This window comes from Zophobas morio, unplaced genomic scaffold (genome assembly GCF_036711695.1).
Source record: "Zophobas morio isolate AGI-343-1 ecotype UQ-CSIRO unplaced genomic scaffold, CSIRO_AGI_Zmor_V1 ptg000478l, whole genome shotgun sequence".
NCBI classification, from domain to species: domain Eukaryota; kingdom Metazoa; phylum Arthropoda; class Insecta; order Coleoptera; family Tenebrionidae; genus Zophobas; species Zophobas morio.
Genome location: NW_026972581.1, coordinates 110,721 through 132,889, shown reverse-complemented (window position 1 = coordinate 132,889; position 22,169 = coordinate 110,721). Strand labels below are relative to the sequence as shown.

At 25.2% G+C, this 22,169-nt stretch overlaps 2 protein-coding genes and 1 long non-coding RNA gene across 3 annotated transcripts; 1 reads left to right on the top strand and 2 right to left on the bottom strand.

Annotated features, from left to right (window-relative positions):
- Positions 1 to 39: 39 nt before the first annotated feature.
- Positions 40 to 1,853, bottom strand: LOC135121027 (uncharacterized). The gene is made up of 8 exons (XM_064045337.1): positions 1,686 to 1,853; positions 1,478 to 1,506; positions 951 to 1,006; positions 800 to 864; positions 602 to 697; positions 415 to 478; positions 255 to 318; positions 40 to 181 (listed from the first exon to the last, which is right to left on the bottom strand). Exons 3-8 carry the CDS (start codon positions 964 to 966, stop codon positions 40 to 42), a joined length of 447 nt encoding a protein of 148 aa, XP_063901407.1. The 5' UTR covers positions 967 to 1,006; positions 1,478 to 1,506; positions 1,686 to 1,853.
- Positions 1,854 to 2,511: 658 nt separating this feature from the next.
- On the bottom strand, positions 2,512 to 13,705 carry LOC135121026 (uncharacterized). The gene is made up of 18 exons (XM_064045336.1): positions 13,621 to 13,705; positions 13,257 to 13,322; positions 12,393 to 12,470; positions 11,426 to 11,502; positions 10,008 to 10,049; positions 9,259 to 9,399; positions 6,056 to 6,146; positions 5,904 to 5,965; positions 5,696 to 5,750; positions 5,577 to 5,650; positions 5,245 to 5,302; positions 5,056 to 5,174; positions 4,498 to 4,571; positions 4,338 to 4,421; positions 3,953 to 4,097; positions 3,649 to 3,778; positions 2,877 to 3,052; positions 2,512 to 2,652 (listed from the first exon to the last, which is right to left on the bottom strand). The coding sequence occupies exons 1-18, from the start codon at positions 13,664 to 13,666 to the stop codon at positions 2,512 to 2,514; spliced, it is 1,659 nt and encodes a 552-aa protein (XP_063901406.1). The 5' UTR covers positions 13,667 to 13,705.
- Positions 13,706 to 20,650: 6,945 nt separating this feature from the next.
- Positions 20,651 to 21,691, top strand: LOC135121045 (uncharacterized). Its single transcript, XR_010278836.1, has 4 exons — positions 20,651 to 20,731; positions 20,790 to 21,050; positions 21,101 to 21,362; positions 21,491 to 21,691. It is a non-coding gene; the product is annotated as an uncharacterized LOC135121045 (long non-coding RNA).
- The last annotated feature ends 478 nt before the right edge of the window (positions 21,692 to 22,169 follow it).

The window sequence follows — 22,169 nt, the reverse complement described above, 5'->3', positions numbered from 1 at the left end:
AGTAAACAAATAAAACTGTATCTTTAATTTTCCATTTTATTATTCGGTGTCTATCACGTGGTTGGGCACTATTGTTATTGCGTTACCACTGCTAAGCTCCACGCGGACATCTTCTCCATCTCTGATTTCTCCTTTCAGAATTTTATTGGACAAAGGAACCATCAGCTGTTTGTTTATGACTCTACAGCAAAGCAATCACGCCATTAGTAAACTTCCAAAACACATTTGGTGAATATGAAGTTTATAAAAGTGACCTATTGAGTGGGCGAGCGCCATAAATTGGGTCGTATCCAAGCTCGCACAAAAGTTCATTGACTCCTATTATAATTATTGTCATAAACTATATATGAGTACGTGTTAAAAATTCACGTGATATTAAACGCGCTAACCAATCAAAAGTAGAATAACTCAAACCTTTGGATATATGAAGTGTCAGGCCGCGTTTTTTAACAAGCTGTTTCAATTCTTTAAGTCTGATCTGAATTTTAATAATAATTAATAATAATAATAATAATAATAATAATAATAATAATAATAATAATAATAATAATAATAATAATAATAATAATAATAATAATAATAATAATAATAACTGCTCAACCTCTACAATCTCTTTAAGAGTTTCTTTAGATAAATGGTTAAAGACGATAATCTCGTCGATGCGGTTAATAAATTCTGCAGGATAGTACGCCCGAACCTTAAAATAATAATAATAAGTAGCAATAGATATATAAAAAAAACTTTAAAAAACGTGTTATTTATTTAATAAACAATCCATAGGTCCTCTACTTCTGCGTACCTCTCCTAAAACTTTTTCGCGTATTTCATTAAAAGATCCTTCATTGGATGCAAAAAAGTGGGACCCTTAAAATAATTATCATTATTTATTATGAAAAGCTTTAAAAAAACTTTTCACAAATTAAAGTTTTAGTAAAAGTTTTTTTTTATACCAATGTTGCTTGTCATTATTATTATAGTATTTTTGAAATCAACGCGGTGGCCCTGACTAGTAAAAATATAAAAATAAAAAAAATTAACCATTCCAAAAGTTATGATATATGAAAAAAGGTTTAAAAAATTTAGTAATCAAGTATTTTACTGGACCAATTGAAAATTTTTAAAAGCAAAAAAAAATAATGAAGCAGAAAATATTAAATATTCATTAACTGCCGAAAATATTATGAATTTTTAAGGTTAAAAAAATTTGTAAATATTATTTATATACAAGTTATCATAGTTAGTTGAAATAAATTTTTAAAAGGCGATAAAAATAGTGAAAAATATTTCAATAGCGAGTGTTGATATTTTTAGAGTTATAAAATTTATGAATAATATTTACCTTAAATAATACTAAAATTGTGTAATAAATTTAAAAACGATAAAAAATAATAATTTAAGTATATTTTTTTAGTGAAATTATAATGTTGTTGGGGCGTCACAAAGTTGTAAATATTATTTATACTAATAAAAAATAAACCTGTCCGTGAGCACGCCGTCGTCCAATACCTTTAAAAAAGGTTATAAATAAAGAGTAATAAAACGCATCTTTTAAGTACAAAAAGGTTAGTGAAATATATTTACCAGCAAAATAGTAATAATTTTTTTGGCAGCATAAATAATATAGAAAACAAGAAAACAACCAATAAAAATAAGTATAAAGATAAAATCAACGAATTGTAAAGAACCTGAAGTAGAAGATTTGTAACTTCCCGATGCGCCTTTTCTAATTCGTCCAAAAGTATCACACTATAAGGGCGTCGGCGAATGGCTTCCGTTAAAGTTCCTCCTTCTTCATAACCTGTTCATAAAAATAATAATAAAAGATTTCCGTAATTTTTATGAATCATCATAATACATTACTATAAACGTATGAAATTTGCTAATAATAATAAGTTTTCATTATTTGTTGTGAATTTTTATAAAACTTCTGTAATAAAAAATAAAGAAGTTTTACTGCTTGGCTAATATTAAAAGCGTTTAATTTCATTAGATTAATATATACATACATAGAGGTTGATAATATTATAAAAATAGTGAAATAGGGGCACCAATAAAGTGCGGTGCTTATAGAAGTACACATTTCTGCGAAAAATATGAGCTTGGACATAAATTATATATAAAACTTATAAAGTTTCTGTAAACTCAAAAGTTTCAGTAAAAATTAATAAAAGTTTACGTTTTTTTTAATGAATTATTTTCTATATAGAAAGTTTTTTTGTTTTAATAATAATCAATGATAAATAATAAGTAAAATATTATTTATCGTTAAATAATCTGAACAGTTTTCCATTATTTATAATAAAAAACAAAAAACTTAAAAAAATAATAAAAAGTAAAAAAGTTATATACACGAATATAAAAATAATAGTTTTTATGTAATATATATAAAAAAATAATGGTAATAAGTAAAAAGATATGAATAAAGTTTTTCATTAAAAAGCTTCTGTTATCAACTAACCGACGTACCTAAAAAATAATGAAAAAAAAATTTAGTTAAAAGAAAAAAACTTTTCATAAATAACAAGCGACCAACCCCGGCGGAGCGCCAATCAGACGAGACACATTGAACTTCTCACTGTACTCGGACATATCGATCCGGACAATGGCTGATTCGGTGTTAAAAATTGTTCGGGAAAGTGCCTTCGTCAGCTCCTGCATTGTGCATCAATAAATACCCAATATATTAGTTTGGTAGCTGCAATATCATGGAAACGTATTATTTTATATGCTTTCCTTAAAAAAATTCAGTGATTATTTTTAAACCAATAATAGACTTTTATTATAATCCTTGGATACTTTTTACTTACGTTACAATCATTAAAAATACAGTAGCCAATTTTGGGCGTAATAAATGCAGCCAATCATGTAAGACATACAGTTTTTCCCGTGCCGGTTGGGCCAATAAATAGAAAAGAAGCGATGGGGCGATGCACAGGCTTCAGTCCCGCCCGGCCTAGACGGACAGCATCGCTCACTGCACTAATAGCGTGCTCCTGCCCAACGACGCTTTGCCTCAAGTTTTCTTCCAAGTGCATTAATTTGGACTTCTCTCCTTCGTTAAAAATAATGTAGATTATAGTAATAATAAATACAATCCATATATACGGCGATTATTTTAATTATAATAAGTATATTTGTGAAGGTCTCATAATATTGGTGCGCTGCTTTACAACACTAAATATATTAATCTCACTAATTGTCGGCACATAAAAAAAGCCTTATGTTTTGACCAATAAGAAAAAAGAGTTAACTTTTATTGGAGATTTAAAATCTTCATTAAAAAAAACACCACAGTAGATAAATATGCACCCTTCACCAATAAAACAGAACGTTTATAATCTTTAAAGACTCGTAGCTCAATGGTTACTACATTTCTTAGTAAACTTTCCAAAAAAAATGCTATTGGTTGATAAAAATGTACACTTTCGCAAGCTCCGCTCGCAGTAGCAGAACTTTTAGACTTGTTAGTACCAAACCAATAATGTGCTATCAATGGCGCCAGATAAATGTTATATAGGCTCAAACTATAAAATAGTATGACATATTTAGTGTCGGAGCGCAAGTAAATAAAAATAATAGCATAGCAACAAACTCATGAGCTTCAACAGCAGTTGTTCCACGTAGCGTTAAAGTATTTATAAGCAAAACCTTTCACTAAATTTTCGACGGGAATCTTCGTAGCACGTGACACAACAATGGAAACATCTTTAGGAGTGACAGCCTCGCTTATGAGTTTGCCTTCATTATTATCACGTTCTTCAATGGCCTTTTCATCACACTAAAATAATTGTAATCATAATAATAAAAAAATAGTTGGTGAATGTGTATGGTTTCATATAAATAAATCCATCAATATTTGAAATGAACACGTTGTGAATAAGTTAGCCAATAAAAATATCGTAAACATCTAAAATTTAATGATTATAATAATTATCATAAATTATATAATTACTTCTATTTTTTTCATCAAGTTCGGGATTATTCCATATTTCAACTCTGACGCACGGGCCAAGTTGCCTATTCGCTGAGAAGCTTCAAGTTCGCTTTTGGCTTTTTCCAGTTCTTCTCTATTTTTCTTCATTTCTAATATTCGATTTCTAATAATTTTTAAAATCATTAATTTTTTTGAACAGTAAAATTATAGTGAAATTTTCTAAAAACGAATTAAAATAAATATAATTATAGTAATTATAATACACAAATTTTTTTTTGATAATATATATAATAAAATTTTATATCCAAAAAATATAAAATAAAATAAATTTAAAAAAATTTGTAAAAATTAAAATTATAATACAAATTTTTTTATGAAAAAAAAAATGAATAATAATAAAAACCTTTCATTATTCCACGCTTTATTTAGTTCTGCTGCTTCTTCCTCTTTTCGTCGGATTTCTTGTATTAAAGTTTCTAAACGTTCTCTAATAAATAAAAATTATAAATATAATAATAATGAACGTTTGTTAAAACTTTTGCTAATTAATAAGCATAAGTTACTTTGAAGCCGAATCAGTTTCCTTTTTTAACGATTCGAGTTCAATTTTGTCTTGTAAAATACTTGAATCCAAAGCCTTTAAAAATAATAACAATAAAAAGTAAATTAAAATTATATTTTAAAAAAAAAATAAAAATAACTTTTTATTTACTAAAAAAACCTAATTTTTTAATGTTCTTAACAGCCAATAAAATTAACAATAAACTATTTAACAAACGACATTGGACGCTTTGAATGTAAAACTTCATTGTAGTAGCAAATTGGTTTCATTATTATTAATAATTATAAAGCGCAACAAACAAAAATTTCATAAAGTAAAAAAGGCGCAAAAATTCATAAAAATTCAAAACTTTTTTCGCGGATTTTTAGCATAAGCATTCAAATTAATGAAATTTTTAAGTATATAAAAGCCTTGCGAATTAAACTTTGATAAATAATTAATATTTACACTAAATTTAATGATATATTTTCAATGCAATGCGCTATAAATATACTTATCCTAAAAAAATGATTGGTCACACAATTTCTTAAAAAAAGGTGCTCTGCATTAAAAACAAGACCTGAAGTTCTTCCGGTTTGCTTTCTTGTTGAAGCTTGACCCTCGAGGCCGCCTCGTCAATGAGGTCAATGGCTTTGTCCGGCAGAAACCGGTCAGTAATATAACGATGCGACAGCGTCGCTATTTTTAATAAATATAATAATATTTCAAGGAAACTATAAAATTCTTTTAATATAAAAAAAAAAGTTACCAGCTTCAACTAAAGCGGCATCTGTTATATGAACGCCGTGATGGATTTCGTATCTTTCCTAAATAATAGTGATCATAACACAATAATAATGAAAGAATAAAAATAGTTTTAAAAAAAAATATTGATAATAAAAATTATAAGTAAATTTTAAAAAAAAATAATATGAATATCAATATATTAAAAAACCGCTAGCATTATTTTACTCAAAGTTCATTAAAATATATTAAAAAAATAATAATAAAATTGTATAATGAATTATAAAGGCAAAAAATATTGATAAATTGTATATCGAATCATAATAGCCTGCTCATAATAATAATAATAATGATAACTTTTAAAGTTCTTAATATTGCAATGCAGGCCTCAACAGAAGGTTCCTCCACGAGGATTGGCTGGAATCTTCGCGCTATAAAAATAATAAGAATAATAATAATAATATTATTTAACAAACCCAAAGCCTTGTCTTTCTCAATGTACTGTCTATACTCGTCTACTGTAGTTGCGCCCTTTTTAGAAAAGCAAAAATATTCATTAAAAATAATATATATGAATAATAATAATAATAAAAAACCAATTATAAAAGGTATAAGCGAAGATAATTGAAAATAAACCAATAAGAAATAATATATATGATATAGAGCCACTAAGAAAGTAGAAACCATCATATGCAAAGAGCCTCTAGCCAGCGCAGGTTTCAGTATATTTACTGCTTCGATTGAGCCTATTAAAAGCGGAAATTAAATACAGCATAATGAATTTCTATAGTAAATAGATATATAAAGTTGTAATTTTTTTTTTTTAATAAAATAACCTTCAGCCCTTCCCAGCCCCAACAAACTATGAAGCTCATCCACGAATAAGATGTAAGCGCCATTACCGCCTTCAACGTCCTTCAAGAGCGACTAATAAAAAATAAATCCTAATTCTAAAGTTGCATATTTTTATATATAAAAAAAATTAAAAAACTTTGTGACACCAGAAAAATAATGAAAATATACAACAAATTTTTGTACATATTTTTTATGATACGCCTAAAAAATATGAAAAAAAAAATGGTTTCATTATTAACAAGCAAAACGAACGCAGAAAAAAGAAGTTAAAAAATAATACACTGAAAAGTATCACTAAAAAAAGAGAGTAGGAAATACTCCATAATAAAGGAAAACTAAAGTGGCAGCAAGTTTGATGAAACTAGATATAATCTTAATAATATTATTGAATTTTTTTTTTCAATTTCACAAAAAAATTAACAAAATAAAAAAACTCATCACTCATTGGTGTTACAAAAGAGCTCGGAATAATAATTGTGAACTTTTACTAATATTTCAAAATGAATTATTTTTAAATGAAAAAAAAATAATTATCCCAGAGTTTTTACAGTTACGATAGTCTTATAAGTACTTTTTGTTTCTCTATAATATTGCATATAATAAACTTTTCTACTGCACTAGTAACAAAAGATATTGGGAAGCTGCTCTCATTTAAAAAAAACATTCCTTTTCTTTTTAGATATAAGTAAAGCCCGTATAACTTTCGAGCTCTCTGAAGTGCACAATTCGAAGCACTTATAATAAAGAAACGCTACGAAGAAAAAAACGTGTACCCATGCCGCCCCTTTTAGAAGACCAATGAGTGGTGTGCATTCAAGCGCTCAAGTTTCACGTTACAATAATAATGTAATATAAATAACTTTTAACACTTTAAATATAAAATTATATATTATTAATTAAATAATAACGAATTTAAATTTCTTATTAATATTATAAAATAATAATTTATCAAAAAAACTTTAAAATTACTTTTAAAATTATTTTTGATTATAATATATAATAATAAAATATAATAAACTGTAAATTTACTTTAAATTTTATAAAAAAAAATAAATGATACGTATTTGAGCGCCTTAAGAATATTATAAAAAAAATAATAAAATAATAAAATTTTTTTATTTACTTAAAAAATAAATTATTTATAGTTTTTAATAATAAAGAAATAATTTACTCAAAAAATAAAATATTATTTAAAAAAAGTATAAATTTCGAATTTTTTTTTAATTTCTTAGTAATATTTATAAAATAATTTATAATAAAAAAACTTTTTTAAAAATATTTTATATTAAGAAAAATATAAATAACAAAAACTTTTGAATTTACTTTAAATATTATATTTTACTTAATAAATATAAATTAAATGATAAAATTATTAAAAATTATTTTAAATTTTAAATTTATTACTTTTAAACTAAAAGTTTTCAAAACTTTTAATTTTGATAATTTCACATAAAAAAAATAAAAATACAATTAAGTAAAATTTTTATATTTAATATTTTTATAAACACTTTCACATAAACTTTTATGACTAAAATAATAACAATGTTAAATATTATTATATAATTATAAATATTTAAAAAGAACAATTTTTATAAGAAAATTTACTATTAAAAATAAAAAAATTAAAAAATTTTAAAAAACAAATTTATACAATAAAAATATTATTTTTATAGAAAATATTATAAATGGAAATAATATAATTTTATTTACAACTTTATAAATTTTACTTTTATTAATATTATTTATACTATTTTTGAAAAAATATTCAAGAAAAAAAATTATTTTATCTTTAAAGAAAAATAAAGAAAATTAAGTAATTAAGTAAAAATTTTTTGTAAATATTTTTATAAATATTATAAAAATACTTATTACTAAAAAAAAAATATTATTATTAATGTAATTATATCATTTTAATTTTAATTATAAACTTAAAAAAAAAACTTAAAACTTTAAAATATTACTTTTATAATCTTTCTATTTGTATTTTTTGTAAACAATAAATATGAAAAGTTAAATATATTATTTTAACTTTTATAAGGATTAAAAAAAAAATTTATAATTAAAAATTTTAAAAATATAATAAATAAATACTTTTTAAAACACTAAAATAATAATATTAAATAACTTATTTACTTGTAAAACTTATTCAAAAAATTTAAATAAGAAAACTTAAAAGTTTATAATAATTACTTTATAAACTTTTATTCGAATTATTTTTTTAAAAAATTTAAATTTTGATATTAAATTTCAGTAAAAAAATTAAAAACTCAAACTTTCCCTTAAAAATTTACATTTATTTTTTACGATTATTGATTTTATTAAAAAATTAAAATTATAGTAGAATGTAGAAGCTTTTTAAATTTAAAAATTTATTATAAAAATAAATAAACTTGAAAAATTTAGTAGAAAAAAAAAGTTATTAAAAACTTTTTATAAAAAAAAATTTATAATTTCATTATAAAATAAATGTAAACCTTTAAATTTCTTAAACTTTTATTATTATTATAACTTGTATATATTTTTTGTAAAGGTTTTTTAATAAAACCATTTAATATACAATTATAAAAAATTAACAACTTTTTATATTGCAGACATTTCAAGACAAAATTTGTCAACGTTTATAATTTATTAGACTTTATTATTATTATAAGAACTTGTAGTATATTGTACAAACTTTAATAAATACTTCAAAAACATATAAAGCTTTTTTTAAGAAATTTAAATGTTATATATAAAATTCGTATAACTTTACAATTTTAGTTAAAATTTATTTATTAAAATAATAGAATTTTATTATCATTATTTGGCTTTCATGTAAATTTTATAAAACAATAATGTATAAATACTCAAATTATATAACTTTTATTATTAAAAATTCATTTTAAAAAAAAATAAAAAACTTTATAAATTCCTTTAAAATATATAAAGTTACTATTATTATAAATAAAAAAATAAATACTTAATTTCTATGACTTTATTATAACAATTTATTAAAATAATAAATATAAACTTTATATATTACTTTGAAAATATATAAAAGTTTTTATCATTAAACAAAAAAATAAATTACTAACAACTTTTAAAGTTTTAAAATTTTAATAGTTTCAATATTTATATTTTTTTTATTATTAATGTTATAACTTTTATATATTTTTTATTTTTTTATTATAAAAATATATAAAACCTGAATTCTTTCCTCAAACTCGCCACGAAATTTTGTTCCGGCTATCAAACTTGCGAGATTCAAAGCGAAGATTCGCTTCTGTTTCATCGACTCCGGAACTTCTTTTTTTATAATTCGCTGTGCAATGCCTTCAGCTAATGCCTTTAATAATAATAATAAATATATATATATAAATAACTAGAGTAAAAAAAAATTGCAATAAACAATTTATATAACAAATATAATAAAAAAATAAAGAAATTAAATAATAAATAATTTAAAAGTTAATTAAATTATAAAATCGTAATTATAATTGAAGCATTAAAACTTTAAAAAGAAAAATAATTATAAAATACGTTATTTATATATATAATAATAAAAGTTAATTAATATATAAAAATATTAATAAAAATAATTAGTTAAAAGGAAATAAATATGAATAAATAAAAATTATTGAAAGAAAAATATAAAAAAAATATAAAACTGTGAATAACAATAATATAAAAGTTAAAAAGTAAATTATATAAAATTTATTATAATTATTATATAATAATAATAAAAATAAGAGAAATTATTAATAATAATTACGAAATTAATAATAATAAAAGTTATAATTTATGTTAAGTAAACCTTTGAAACTTTTAAAATATTAATTTAAATTAATTATAATTATTTCATTAAAAATTAAAAAGTAAACTGTACATGTAAAGAATATATAAGCATAAACTTTTATTTAAAAAAAAAATAAATAACTAGAAAAAAAAAAGTACAGTTTTTCCAGTTCCCGCATTGCCAATGAAGATTGGATTGTTCTAAGAAAGAGTTTTATTAAAAGTTCAATTATATAAAAATAAAATAGTATTTGTATGTGAAAACTTTGGTTAATAAAGTAAAGTAAAAAAAATAAATCAGAATTGATAATATTTATATAAATTTGAATTTGCTTGATAAAAAACCTAAAGTAACCTTAATATAAAAAATATAAAAACTTTCGTTAAAAATACTTTAAGTAAAGAAATAAACAGAATCGACAAATTTTATATAAAAAGTTTCGATATACAAATATATGGATTAAACTAATTATATAATCTTATCTTTGCTTTATACAAATTTATAATAAAAAGTAAAAAATTCAAAATAATATAAAATGTGAAAATATTATAATCACTTTCGTTGTATATAACTTTAAGTAAGAATAAAATCGAATAAATGAAGCTTATATAAGAAGTTTAGATAAACAAAAAAATATATATATAAAATTAAAAAAAAAGTTATTACTGTTTTCATACGTTTATAGAGTTATTAAAGCAGTAAAAAAAAATTAATAACTTTTACAACTCAATAAAAATATGAAAAAAGAAAAAGATAAATCATTATAATAAAAAAATCTAATCTTTATAAATTTCATATTAATTATTATCTATTTTTTTAGTACATGTGAAGACTAAACAGGTTTATTTCATAATTATAATTCATTTATAAAACACAAACTAAACAGTTTATTATATCAACTATTTTTTTACTTTTTATTATTATTTTCCATTTATTAAGAAGAAACTAGAAAGTTTTTATTTTTTTTTCAATATATTATATATTAATTATGTTGTATACTAATTAACTTATTACAAGCTACAAAACTTATTTTACAATAATAAAAAGTAAAGTAAACATAATAATCCTTAAGTAAAATTAAAATTTTTGGTATACTCAAAAGTATAAATTAAAATTCGGATTTATAAATTTATAAAAAACTTCAAGTATAATAATAAAATTATTGAGCATAATTTTCTTCTTTAAAATATTATAAAAAAAATAAAATTATAATATTTTGATATCAAAAAAAAAATTTATATAAAATTTCGTTATAGATTTATCAATATGCTTAAGTATTTGCAAAAGTTAAAGATTATTTATAAGTAAGAAAATATTTAAAACAAACAAAACTAACTTTGTACTAAATATATTAATTACTTTTAATTACTCTGAGATAATTTTCTTTAGTTAATTTTTAAATATGAAAAAGTAAATAAATTAAAAATTAATTTAAATGCTACGAAAGTTTAGATTCAAAATTAAACCAAATGATAACTTTTCTAAATATTAAAAAAAAAGTACTGCAGTTTATAATTTTAAAAAAATGGATAAACGTAATTAAATTAAAAACTTTTAATAAATTTGATTTTCTTACTTTTGTCCTTCGGCATAAAATCTGAAGAGCTCTCCAAATTTCTGAGTCTCTACCAGCAACGGGATCAAGTAAGTTTTCTAGTATATAAATAGTAAAACTTAAAAATTTAATTTAAAGTAAATTAATTAATTAAAATTTTATTATTGTAAAACAAAATCAAAAACTTTACAGATGATTTTCATAATTAAAAAATATAAAACTATAAAAAAGCATGGGACAGGATTATAGATTTCAAATCTAATCTATAAAAAGTTAAAAAAATATAAATAATCCGAAGAGATTATATAATTAAATGGTCAACCAAAGTATAATTAATTAAAATTTTAGGTATAGTAATTTTATTAATAAAACAAATAACAAGAATGAATGTAAACAAAATAACTTCAATTTAAAAAAATTGATAGTATTAAAAAAAATGCGTAAAATTTAGGAAAAAGTGATTAAAAAATTTAAAATAAAATTAATAATTAAATTCAAAAAGTCCAAAACTTCTAATATTACAAATATATATAAAAATATAGAAAATTTGTTAATAGAAAAAAGAAACATAAATAACATTTATTTTTTTAAAAAAATTAAAGTTTTAATTTTTCAATATAAATATGTTAAAATTTAATATATATATATAAATTAGACTTCTTGTAATAAAAGTAATAGTATAATTAAGCATGAAAAAAAATTGAAAAAAATAAAATTTAAAAATTTAAAAAATTAATAAAGTTAAAAAGTAAAAAAGTGTAACTACATAATAAATAATAGTGTATATAAACTTAAAAACATACCATTTCAAATTGAAAATGTTAATTAAATTAAATTAACTTTTTAATAAAAAATAAATTATATTTATGCTATCTATAATAAATTAAAAACTTCAGTAATAATCTAAATTAAAAAATAACCTATAAAATAAGGTAAAAAACTTCAAAAAACGATAATAAATTATAATATAGCGTGACTAAATTTGAACCTTCTGCCTTCTTGGTAAGATCAATAGCAAATCGCTTTAGAGCTTCACCTTTCTTGTATTGAGGCTGTTGAAGTTGCTCTTAAAATAATAATAATAAAAAATTAGTTTAAAAAAATTTCAAAATAAATTATTTTATAAAATTTTATAATTTGAATTAAAAAATTTATAAAATATAATAAGTTATTTTCTAATAAAGACTCGAGCGATATAAATAAAGTTTATAAATTTATATATTTATTCGTTCGATTTTAAAAAATAACTTTAAAAGATTAAACAAACAAAAAATTTTATTATATAATTCTTAGTAAACTAATAGAAATTATTAACTTTATTATAAATGAGTTAAAAATTTTATTATTCAATCATAATACTTATATTAGTCAAAAAAAATTTAGTATTAAAAAATATATCGTTAATAAAAATATTGTAATTCTAATATTTAATTCGGTCGTAATAAAAAAGTTAATAAAATTAAAAAAATTATTCCACAAATTTTTTTATTTTATTTCTAATAATTACTTCACTGGACATAAGAAAATTTATTATTTTAATATATTTATCAAATAAAAAATTTTATTATTTAATTTTTAATAATTGATTCACCGGACATAAGAAAGTTTATTATTTTAATATATTTATCAATTAAAAAAATTTTATTATTTAATTTTTAATAATTAATTCACCGGACATAAAAAAGCTTATTATTTTAATAATTTATCAATTTAAAATTTTAAAATTTAACCGATAATAATTAATTCGGTCAAGATTAATAAGTTCATAAATATATATACATATATGTCGCTTGAGAAATTTTACTAGTTATTTTCTAATGTTAAATTCGGTCGAAATAAAAAAAAAGTTTACCATATTGAGAGTAAAGACACTTTTTTATTATAAAAAGAGCTGCAGCAGATGCTCCTTTATTACTAACTGCATATAAAAAAGAAATTACAACTCAATATATAAAAAAATTAAGTTCTAATAAAAATAATTTAAATGGAAAGAGTTAATCTTAATTAAGTACAATATTTTAAAATTTACTACCTTGAATAAAAGTAACTGTTTCTATAAATATGAAATAGAATATAACTTAAATTATATCTAAAATAGCAACTACATTTAATATTTAAAACTTTAATAAATTCCAAAACCAGATAATAACTTTACTCAACTTCATTTTTAAACAATAAATTAATGTTTACAAAAGAACTTCAATTTTAAATGGTACCTCGAGTCCGTGAGTTAAAAAGAGGTGAGTGGAGTAAAGCGAGCATTTAAAATTTATATAAAGTTTAAATAAAGGGATATAATTGACCTTTCCCGGTTTAAGTTTTAAGCAGACAAATTAAAACTACGAGATAACCTCGGATATGCAGTAATTCAGTATCACGTTCAAGTAAGATTCGCGAATGTTAATGTTTTGTAGCACCTGCCCTAATAAAGGGGTATATAGGTGTAGGTTTCTGCAAAGACTTCGCGAGCAATTTTTGTGTAGGGGCCCGTTGGACTTTCTCTCCTTGGCCTAGGTGTATTTGGCGAGTAACGCAATTACTATTAATACATAGTTTTTTAACATTCCCTAACTTTTGGGAACGCCGAAGTTTTTATTTCTCGAGAAGGGAGGAACTTATTAATGTATCGAGTTTCAACACGCCCCCTTACTTTATTAAATGATTTCTTTATTGTTAAGTATTCAACACCAAATCTAGTAAAACAAAATTTTTTTTTTGAGGGGGAGTGGCGGGCGGACACGAGCGATTAAACTCAGTCAGTTAGATTTTTCGCCACGCCCAAAGTGGACGCCCACCTAAAGGGAGCGAGAAATTATTTATTAAGTTACCAAGTACTAATAACACCAGTGAAGCCTTCGTCTTAGGAGCCAGTTTTTTAAGCAAGTTGGTACAAAAGAAGCAGGTTTGCTGGGTGTTGCCTGATATGTTTGATGAAAAGCTGCGCAGTTTATATCTGTGACAGCAAAGGTTGGTAGGGGACTGCTTATGAGTTCTACAGAGGATTTGCATTTAAAGAACTAAATTAATGTCTAGTAGGAGGTTATTAATACTCTGCACGACATGATGGAGTATACTAAATTATTTGCTGATAGACCCTTAAATCGGTTTTTAAAGTTTAACGAACTTATGGAAGAAAATTACAAGTGTTAGGATGTATTGAAACTAATGAGGATGTTAAGAGCGCCCAGTGAAAGGCTTACTTACATTGTAGTAAAATTATTACAAAATGAGAATCTTTGGCAACAGCTTAGTAACATGTCGGAAAGAGACCATTTAAGCCTGCAAACTGTTGTCAAGACGACTAAACTTTTTCAACTTTTATTTAATGCTCGTCTAATAAATTATGGCTGAGCCAAATTTATCTAGTACAGAGAACGGCTCCTGAAATCGTTTCTTTCTTTTTAAGACTTGCTTGGCAATTATTGTTAGGTTATGATATCGTTATTATCACTTATAAATAAAATATTAAAAAAGTAAGAAGACCTTTGGCGGAAGCTAATGCAGTTAATGACCAACAGTATGGGGCGGGCTCATGTGGAAAAATGTTCGGATGCTACGTAAGTGAGAACTCCGTTTTGCTGTAGTTTGTAAATATGCTAGGAGAATTAATAAAAGTTCTAAAAAGTACTTTTGTTTATTAACTGCTCCTAAGAAAATGCTTGCATACCTAATGATGGGCCAAGTGTCTCTTTAGTTATTAAAGAGGGCAAGGACGACTTAGAGAGAGGAAAAAGTTAAAAATTTTCTGATTTTAAGTAGGAAAATATCTTTTTAGTGGTAGGTTGGTTTCCACCTACCAGAGAGGCTAAGTAAAAAAAAAATAAGTTTTTTAAGTCTTTAAAGGACTCGGATTCTGGACTATGGGCTCTGTATTAGCTAAGACTTCTAAATGAAGGGATGGATAAGCTCATACTAGATATAGTGCATACATCATGACCTAGCTAAGAGCGTTGCCTGGAAGAATTAATTTTAAATAGGTTAAGGAAGGATTAAATCGTCAAGTTGCCTAGCAAGTTGCTGACCCTCAAGTGGTGGATAGGCATTATAAAAGGGTTTTTGACGAAATGATCTTGCCAGCCTTCGACGATATAGTAAGAAAAGAAGATTCTGTTCCAATTTCGGATCTTAAAAGAGATTTAAATGCCTTTAAAAGTAGAGCAGTGTATATAAAGAATGTCGACAATTTGGTTTAGAGAATGTATTAGTTAGCTTGAAACCCTGAGACATGATAGTGGAACCATGTAATGCCAAGCTAAAAAACAATGTCAATTTTCTGAACAAAATACGAAATGAAAGATTAACAAAGGCGCTTTAATTACCATAAGAGAACGAGAGAAACTATCTGGAGCAGTTTTTTTAGAAAATACTATTGATTGGAACTGGAATAATATACAGGTTGAGAAACTTAGTGGGAGGGGTGGGCAGGCATCGAATATTTTAAGAAAGAATCTAAAATTAGGTGCGTGTATATGGTGCTCTTCTGGGTTAAATGTATGATGCGTAACAAATGAATGCAAAGCGTCCATTGAGCACTTTACTAATAGTACAGTTAAGGAACAAAAAACTGTTTGGCAATTTTGGGAAGAGTCAGACGTGAACTTAATGTATTTGACCACTATGCCCAACGGTGGAGGAATGCGGTGGACAATTTACCCTTCGTTAATGTGGATGCGCCCTCGAGTTTTTAGGAGATATGAATAAAATAACTGGTTTGCAATATACTTATATTTACGTAGATGATTGCTTAATGACTACAGAATCTAAAGAAAACCATTCTCAAGCGCTTTTTAAACTTACTGAGAGATAAGAGAATTATAGTGTTAAAATACAAAACATAGAAGTGCAAGTTTTTCAAAGTCGATGGGAGAGTACTCACTAGTTCGGGTCAAAATTGATGAAGATCCTGTTCGAGCTTTAAAAAAATAATTAAGCTAGAGTCTGAAGGTGAATTATCTTGTTTTTTTCAGTCTTTAAACTATTGGAGGGCTGTAGCTTTCATGACTTTGTTGTTAATAAGCCGCTGAATAAACTTGAAAAAAAATTAAATAGTGTGGGATAACAAGTAGGAAGATTTATAAAATAGAGTTATAAGAGTATTAGACCAGCAACTATGTGTGGAAGAACAATGTAACACAAAACACAAATAGAAAAAAAAAATAAGCAGATTACAAAAAACGTGTTGTATAATCATTAAGTATAGAGTGGACAACCATAAAACACATACATTAACACAAAAGACAAACACAAAACACTATCCCTCTAAATTTCCACTGGGGAATTGATCCGTGGTTAATTTAATTAAAAACCTGTGAAACCAACAAAAATACAAGAAAAGAGAAATTTATATTCAACATATAAAAAAATTTAATTTGACCTGCCTTACCAATTGGATACAAACTAAAAGATAAATTTTATCTGGTGGAATTAAATTTATTGTACATATATAAAAGCATATTTCGACCTTTTGTAAAGGTATGAATACAGACTGAATTGGTTAATAAAAGCAACCTTGATTTAATATACTTCTTTATATACGAATTTGATAAAAAGCGTATGACCTAATTCATTAGGCTGATGTTATTAATAATAGGAAGAAGAGAGGTCTTACATTTAAGATACGAGAATTTATAGTATTCGCGTGTACGTACGAGTTAATGAAGATTAAAGCTATGTAGTTTAACAGGTAGGGTGACTTTAGCTGTTGCTTGTTGCATTAATAAACTAATGCATAACAACTGACCTTTAAATTATTTGATAATGAGTTTGGTGCTGGAATTTTTAGGAGAGAAGAAATTAATAGAATTAAATAAATTATGTATAATATTTATTAGTCATTAGGATAAAGTCTGGTAAAAATAACGTTACTGTAGATTTATTGTCGAGGCTTCCATCCGATGAAAATTTATACTGAAAACGTTAGTTTAATCTAAGCAAACAAACGAGAATTGATTTAGTGGAAAAGAAAAAAAATGAAAATAGCATTTTGAACGCCTCAGCATATAAGGTTGTTATTTAATGGATGACTGTCGATAACGAAAATGCTAAAAACGCCGGAAAGTCTGTATATAGTGTTAGTATCATGGATAGATATCTACTCTTTGTATAGACTTTTTCCTTTATAAAGGTTTGAACAGAGGAGATAAACTGCATGTGATTAAGGTGAAGTGTCGCTTTATGGCTGGTAAAGGTGTTAAAGTTTACTTTGTAACTACAATGCATGGTTAAAAGGTATTTCAAACCAAAAAAAAATTATTTTAAATGAGTATGCTGAGAAGGTTGTCGAATTATAAAGACTACATATAAAAGTACAAAAGACTGTAAAATATACTAGGCCGTGGCCCATTGTTCATGATATGCGCTATTGACGGGTCAAACATGTATAAACTCATCTAGTAGGATGGTGTCAATTTTAGTTTATGTGCTGAATTAGGAAAAGCTTACATTAATCTCGAGAAATTGTAATACCAAAAAAATGGACTTAGATGAACAGTCACAGTTGGGAAGTAATATAAAGTTGCATTATGATAAAAAAATTAGTTAAAGGGAAGGATTTCGATGCGGGTTAAATGATTTTTATTGAAAAGTTTGATAGTAAACTAGAAGTTGAGAATTAAGAGAAACCTGTTATTATTATAGGTCTTAGATGATGAATTGTACTAATTGGAAAAAACAGCCAAAAACATGACCAGACACCCGAACCCAGCAAAAATAATGCTTTTGGTAATATAAAGTTTTTAAAGGCTCCTTTGTATCTTAAAACTGTCACAAGCTAACTACGGAGGGCTACACGTGGGCTAATAAACGTTTTTATTATGAAACGTGGGATAAACTAAATATGTAGAGTGCCGCCACTGTGGACAGTCAAATAAACTATAAGAATTCAGTGTAAAGATCTTTTTCTTTTACCAAGTAAAATAGAGCTGAAGGAGTTTCAGGAGTTTATAGAGGAATAAGAAGAACTTGTTAACTCCTGCACGAATCTTAATAATTCAGTTTAGATTAATACATTTGACATATGGTTACGTCAGAAAGTTTAACTTTACATCATTTTTTACCCTTATGAGCAATGTATCATTCATGTACCTTTCATATACTTTATGGAACTTTAAGCATCAATCTACGCCAAATATAAAATAGCTAAAACTGGAGCAGCGAAACTGCCCAAAGAAATCCCGTTAGTTGTTGGTATGAGGTATAAGAAAGTCGAAAGACGCTCTTATGTAACAAAGCATGGAACTCTTCGTGGTTTGCACAAAAAAAAATTTTATGGTGTGGGGGGTCTTTCAGAAAAAATTCTACAGAAATCGTAAGTTTTCTATTTATATACTTGTATAAAGCGATTCTATATCTGCTGAACATAAAATATCATTACTCTTAAATCTAATTTTTATTAATAAAGTTGAAAGGTGCTCAGAGTTTTTTATAAAGGACGGTATTCTAAATATTTTAATAGCCATAAATTAAAATGTAACCATTTAGCTAAACCTACCTCAGGATTATTATGATAGGCAACTAGAGGTCTTATAGCTGGATTACTTCTTTAACCTAATTAATGAATTTTAGGCATAGTCTGAAATTGGCTGAGAGAACTTTTTTCTATTGCATGAATAACTATTTCAAAGAATTTATTAGATGATATTATTAAATTATTTTTTAACACTATCGAAAAAATAATTGATAATTCATGTTTTTCAAAAAAAGATATATATCTTTGAAAGATGATAAACCACCTTATCTAATAAAAGAAATTAATAAGCTAAACCCCTTAGGTTTCTTATGACAGATAGGCTCAAGGGACCGCCGGTATGACCAATTTTCAATAACTTGTTAGGATTCAAAACCATTTAAAGTCATCTGTTTCCAATACTTCAGAAACAAAAGGCAAAATTAGTTTCTTTTGGAAGGAAAAATACCTTATCTATAAAGGACTTTTCCTAGATAACTATGATATCAAATTTCTAAAATAGTTATATTTGACTTAGCAAAAAGATCTCAGTTATTTTCATAGCATGCCTAAATTTCATTGATTAGGTCACGCAAGAATTAATCCAACCATAAGACCTTTATTGCCCTCTATAAAAGCCTAGCCTAATGGTAGGTTTATCTAAATGGTGAAATACCGTTCTTTATAAAAATGCTGAGAGTTTTTTTTTCCTTAACAGATAGCAAGTTAAAAAGTAAGGGCCTTATATGTTTAGTAGAAATAGAATCGCTTTATACAAAGTATACCAATGGAAAACTTATGGATTTCTGTGGAATTTTTTCTGAAAGACTCTCCAGACCATAAAATTTTTTTTTGTGCAAACCACGAAGCGTTCCATCTTTTGTTACATAATAATGTCTTTCGGCTTTTCGATACTTTATACCAACAATCAACGAGATTTCTATGGGACAATTTCGCTGCTCCAGTTTGAGCTATATATCTGGCGTATTAAGAAACTTTAAAGTTTTATAAAGTTATATAAAAGGTACATGAACGATACATTGCTCATAAGGGTAAATAATGATAAAGTTAAACTTTCTGACTTTACCAACCATATGTCACAACGTGCTAAACTAAACTGAACTTAAGAGATGATAAAACACAATTCTATTTCCTTTTTAGATTTACTTATTTCTGACAGTATAGTACTGCTTGTAAAACTAATAAAAAGGAATTCAATTTCTTATTTTTATTTAACCTTTGACAGTGCACATCCTCCTAGCACCTCAAAAAATCTCAAAGCGACTCTAACGCAGTAATAAGATCATATTTACGTTTGAAGAGGATTTTTGACTTCTTACTAAAAATCTATATCATAGACTTCTGAAAAGAGGCCAAATAGTTAAACTTTTAATGGTTCGCACCGTTAAAGAATTTTAGAAAAACTTTATACCACCTTTTCAGAGGATAAAGAAGCATGCAAGTATAAAGATAACAAAAAAGATATTATTATCGTTAAATCCATGTATAACTTATATGATATTAAAAAGAGATTCCTTCGTTATACCATCTGTGCTGATGAGCTAGAAGAATCTCTAACTGAAAACTCACAGTAACTTACAAACAGCCTTCCAAGTTGAAAGGCTTGTTTTTTAAAAACAATTAATAGGAAAATTAGTTGACATGTTTTTATAAATCGGATTGGTAAAAAAGTTGTTTACTTACATTTTTGAGGTTTCATTTCGGTAAACTAGTCGTATAAATGATTTTTATTGGACAAAATAAGATCCATTTCATGAAGTTACTCTGTCCCCTTTTTTCTAGAGTATGACTGAGCCACTGATGAAGAGCACTATTCGGAGGAATTGCTACTAAGTATCCTTTGACAGGAGTTATGCACAAAAGTTCTTATATATTAAAGTAATACTACTTTTTATTGATATCTGTCTTTTTCGTTAACAGGAATACTAGGAAAATTAAAAAACTGAGCTAAATAGTTTTTGTTTATTAAGCGTCCTAACACCTTGTAATTATACATTATAAGGGTCACTTTCACTAACTTAAGCTAATTACGATGGCAAATTTAATCTTTCCCCATCCAGTCGAACCTTAAATATTTTGTGTTAAAAAACCCCATGTTCTTAATCTAATCTATTACCTTCCTTGAAAATAAGGCACACTGTGTCACCTACTTAACGGTCTTCAGCGTATTTTCCCAATATCGTAACCTTTTTACATGATTCTATCCACGTTTTTTTGTCTTTCGCCTCTAGTTCTTAGATTTCCGATGTCCCCTCTTAACTTAATCCGGCTTTAAAGTTGCACCATCTCTATCACTCTCGACACTTTCAGTGCGGACCAGTTAAAATTAGTGTATTCTTTAAACGCTCCTAAAGAGCTCAGAATCCTGTTGTAAAAGTAAATAAAATAGTTTAACAATTCTTTTAAAACTCTATTGCTCTCAGTAGTTATTCATTAAGCCCTTATTCAAATTCTTGGGTGGCCCCTTCAGCCATACCGTTAGCTTGATTGACTGTAACATACTCTACTTTTTTTTCGTGTTACACCCTCTTATAAACTGCTTCTCCTCTCTGCTAAAAAAAATATTGTTTTCTTTTCCTTAATAATATTAGTAGGTCATCTCAATTAAATATTTTTCTTAGCTCTCTAACTACCATCTCTGGATCTAGCTTTTTAAATGCCCGGTCCCATACAAATTTAAAATACTTAACAAGTATAATTAATACGTCTCGTGACTTTTTTGCGATTTTTTGGGGCATTTCGGAAACATCCACAGTCATATGTATTATGGTTTCCCTTATAAATTTCTCTTATATGCATCTACTCTCTAGGCTTATTACTAAGGCTCGCTAGCTCTCCATCCAATTGTGTATGAAATAACGCATTATCTTGTTAGTTCCAACATAGTAATTTTCAATATAACTTTTCAACTTCTTCATTACTACCAACTTTGGATTTAATCTTGTCCACTTTCTTATCCTTGTTCTTAATTAACCTACATATCAAATCCGAGATAATATTCCCTTTCCCGGATGTATTATATAATTCGATTATCTTAACTTATTACTTGCTGGACTTACTGTGTTCGTTTTCATCTCACCGTTTCGTATTCATATTTATTCCCAAGTAAACCAAGTTAATTTTAATGGCCTGCCTCCACTATAAGCTGCTGACTACGTAATTTTATAAAATCTACTAGTTTATTCGCGCACCAGGCCACTGCTAAACTCTCTCTGTCGATAATGCTGTATCTTCTTTGAGCATCGTTTAACTTTGTACTTACAAATATGTGGTGAACATTTCCTTTGTAACGTAGAAAGC

What these genes read in the sequence shown, in the direction of transcription:
- LOC135121027 (XM_064045337.1), bottom strand. An exon ending in GCGAAAAAGTTTTAGGAGAG is followed by an intron (nt 698 to 799) that starts GTACGCAGAAGT and finishes TATTATTTTAAG; the next exon opens with GTTCGGGCGTACTATCCTGC. An exon ending in GGCGCTCGCCCACTCAATAG is followed by an intron (nt 182 to 254) that starts GTCACTTTTATA and finishes GCTTTGCTGTAG; the next exon opens with AGTCATAAACAAACAGCTGA.
- LOC135121026 (XM_064045336.1), bottom strand. Translation starts at nt 13,666, where the DNA reads ATGCTCGCTTTACTCCACTCACCTCTTTTTAACTCACGGACTCGAG. An exon ending in TTTTAACTCACGGACTCGAG is followed by an intron (nt 13,323 to 13,620) that starts GTACCATTTAAA and finishes TTTTATATGCAG; the next exon opens with TTAGTAATAAAGGAGCATCT. An exon ending in GCAAACCGGAAGAACTTCAG is followed by an intron (nt 4,572 to 5,055) that starts GTCTTGTTTTTA and finishes TTATTTTTAAAG; the next exon opens with GCTTTGGATTCAAGTATTTT.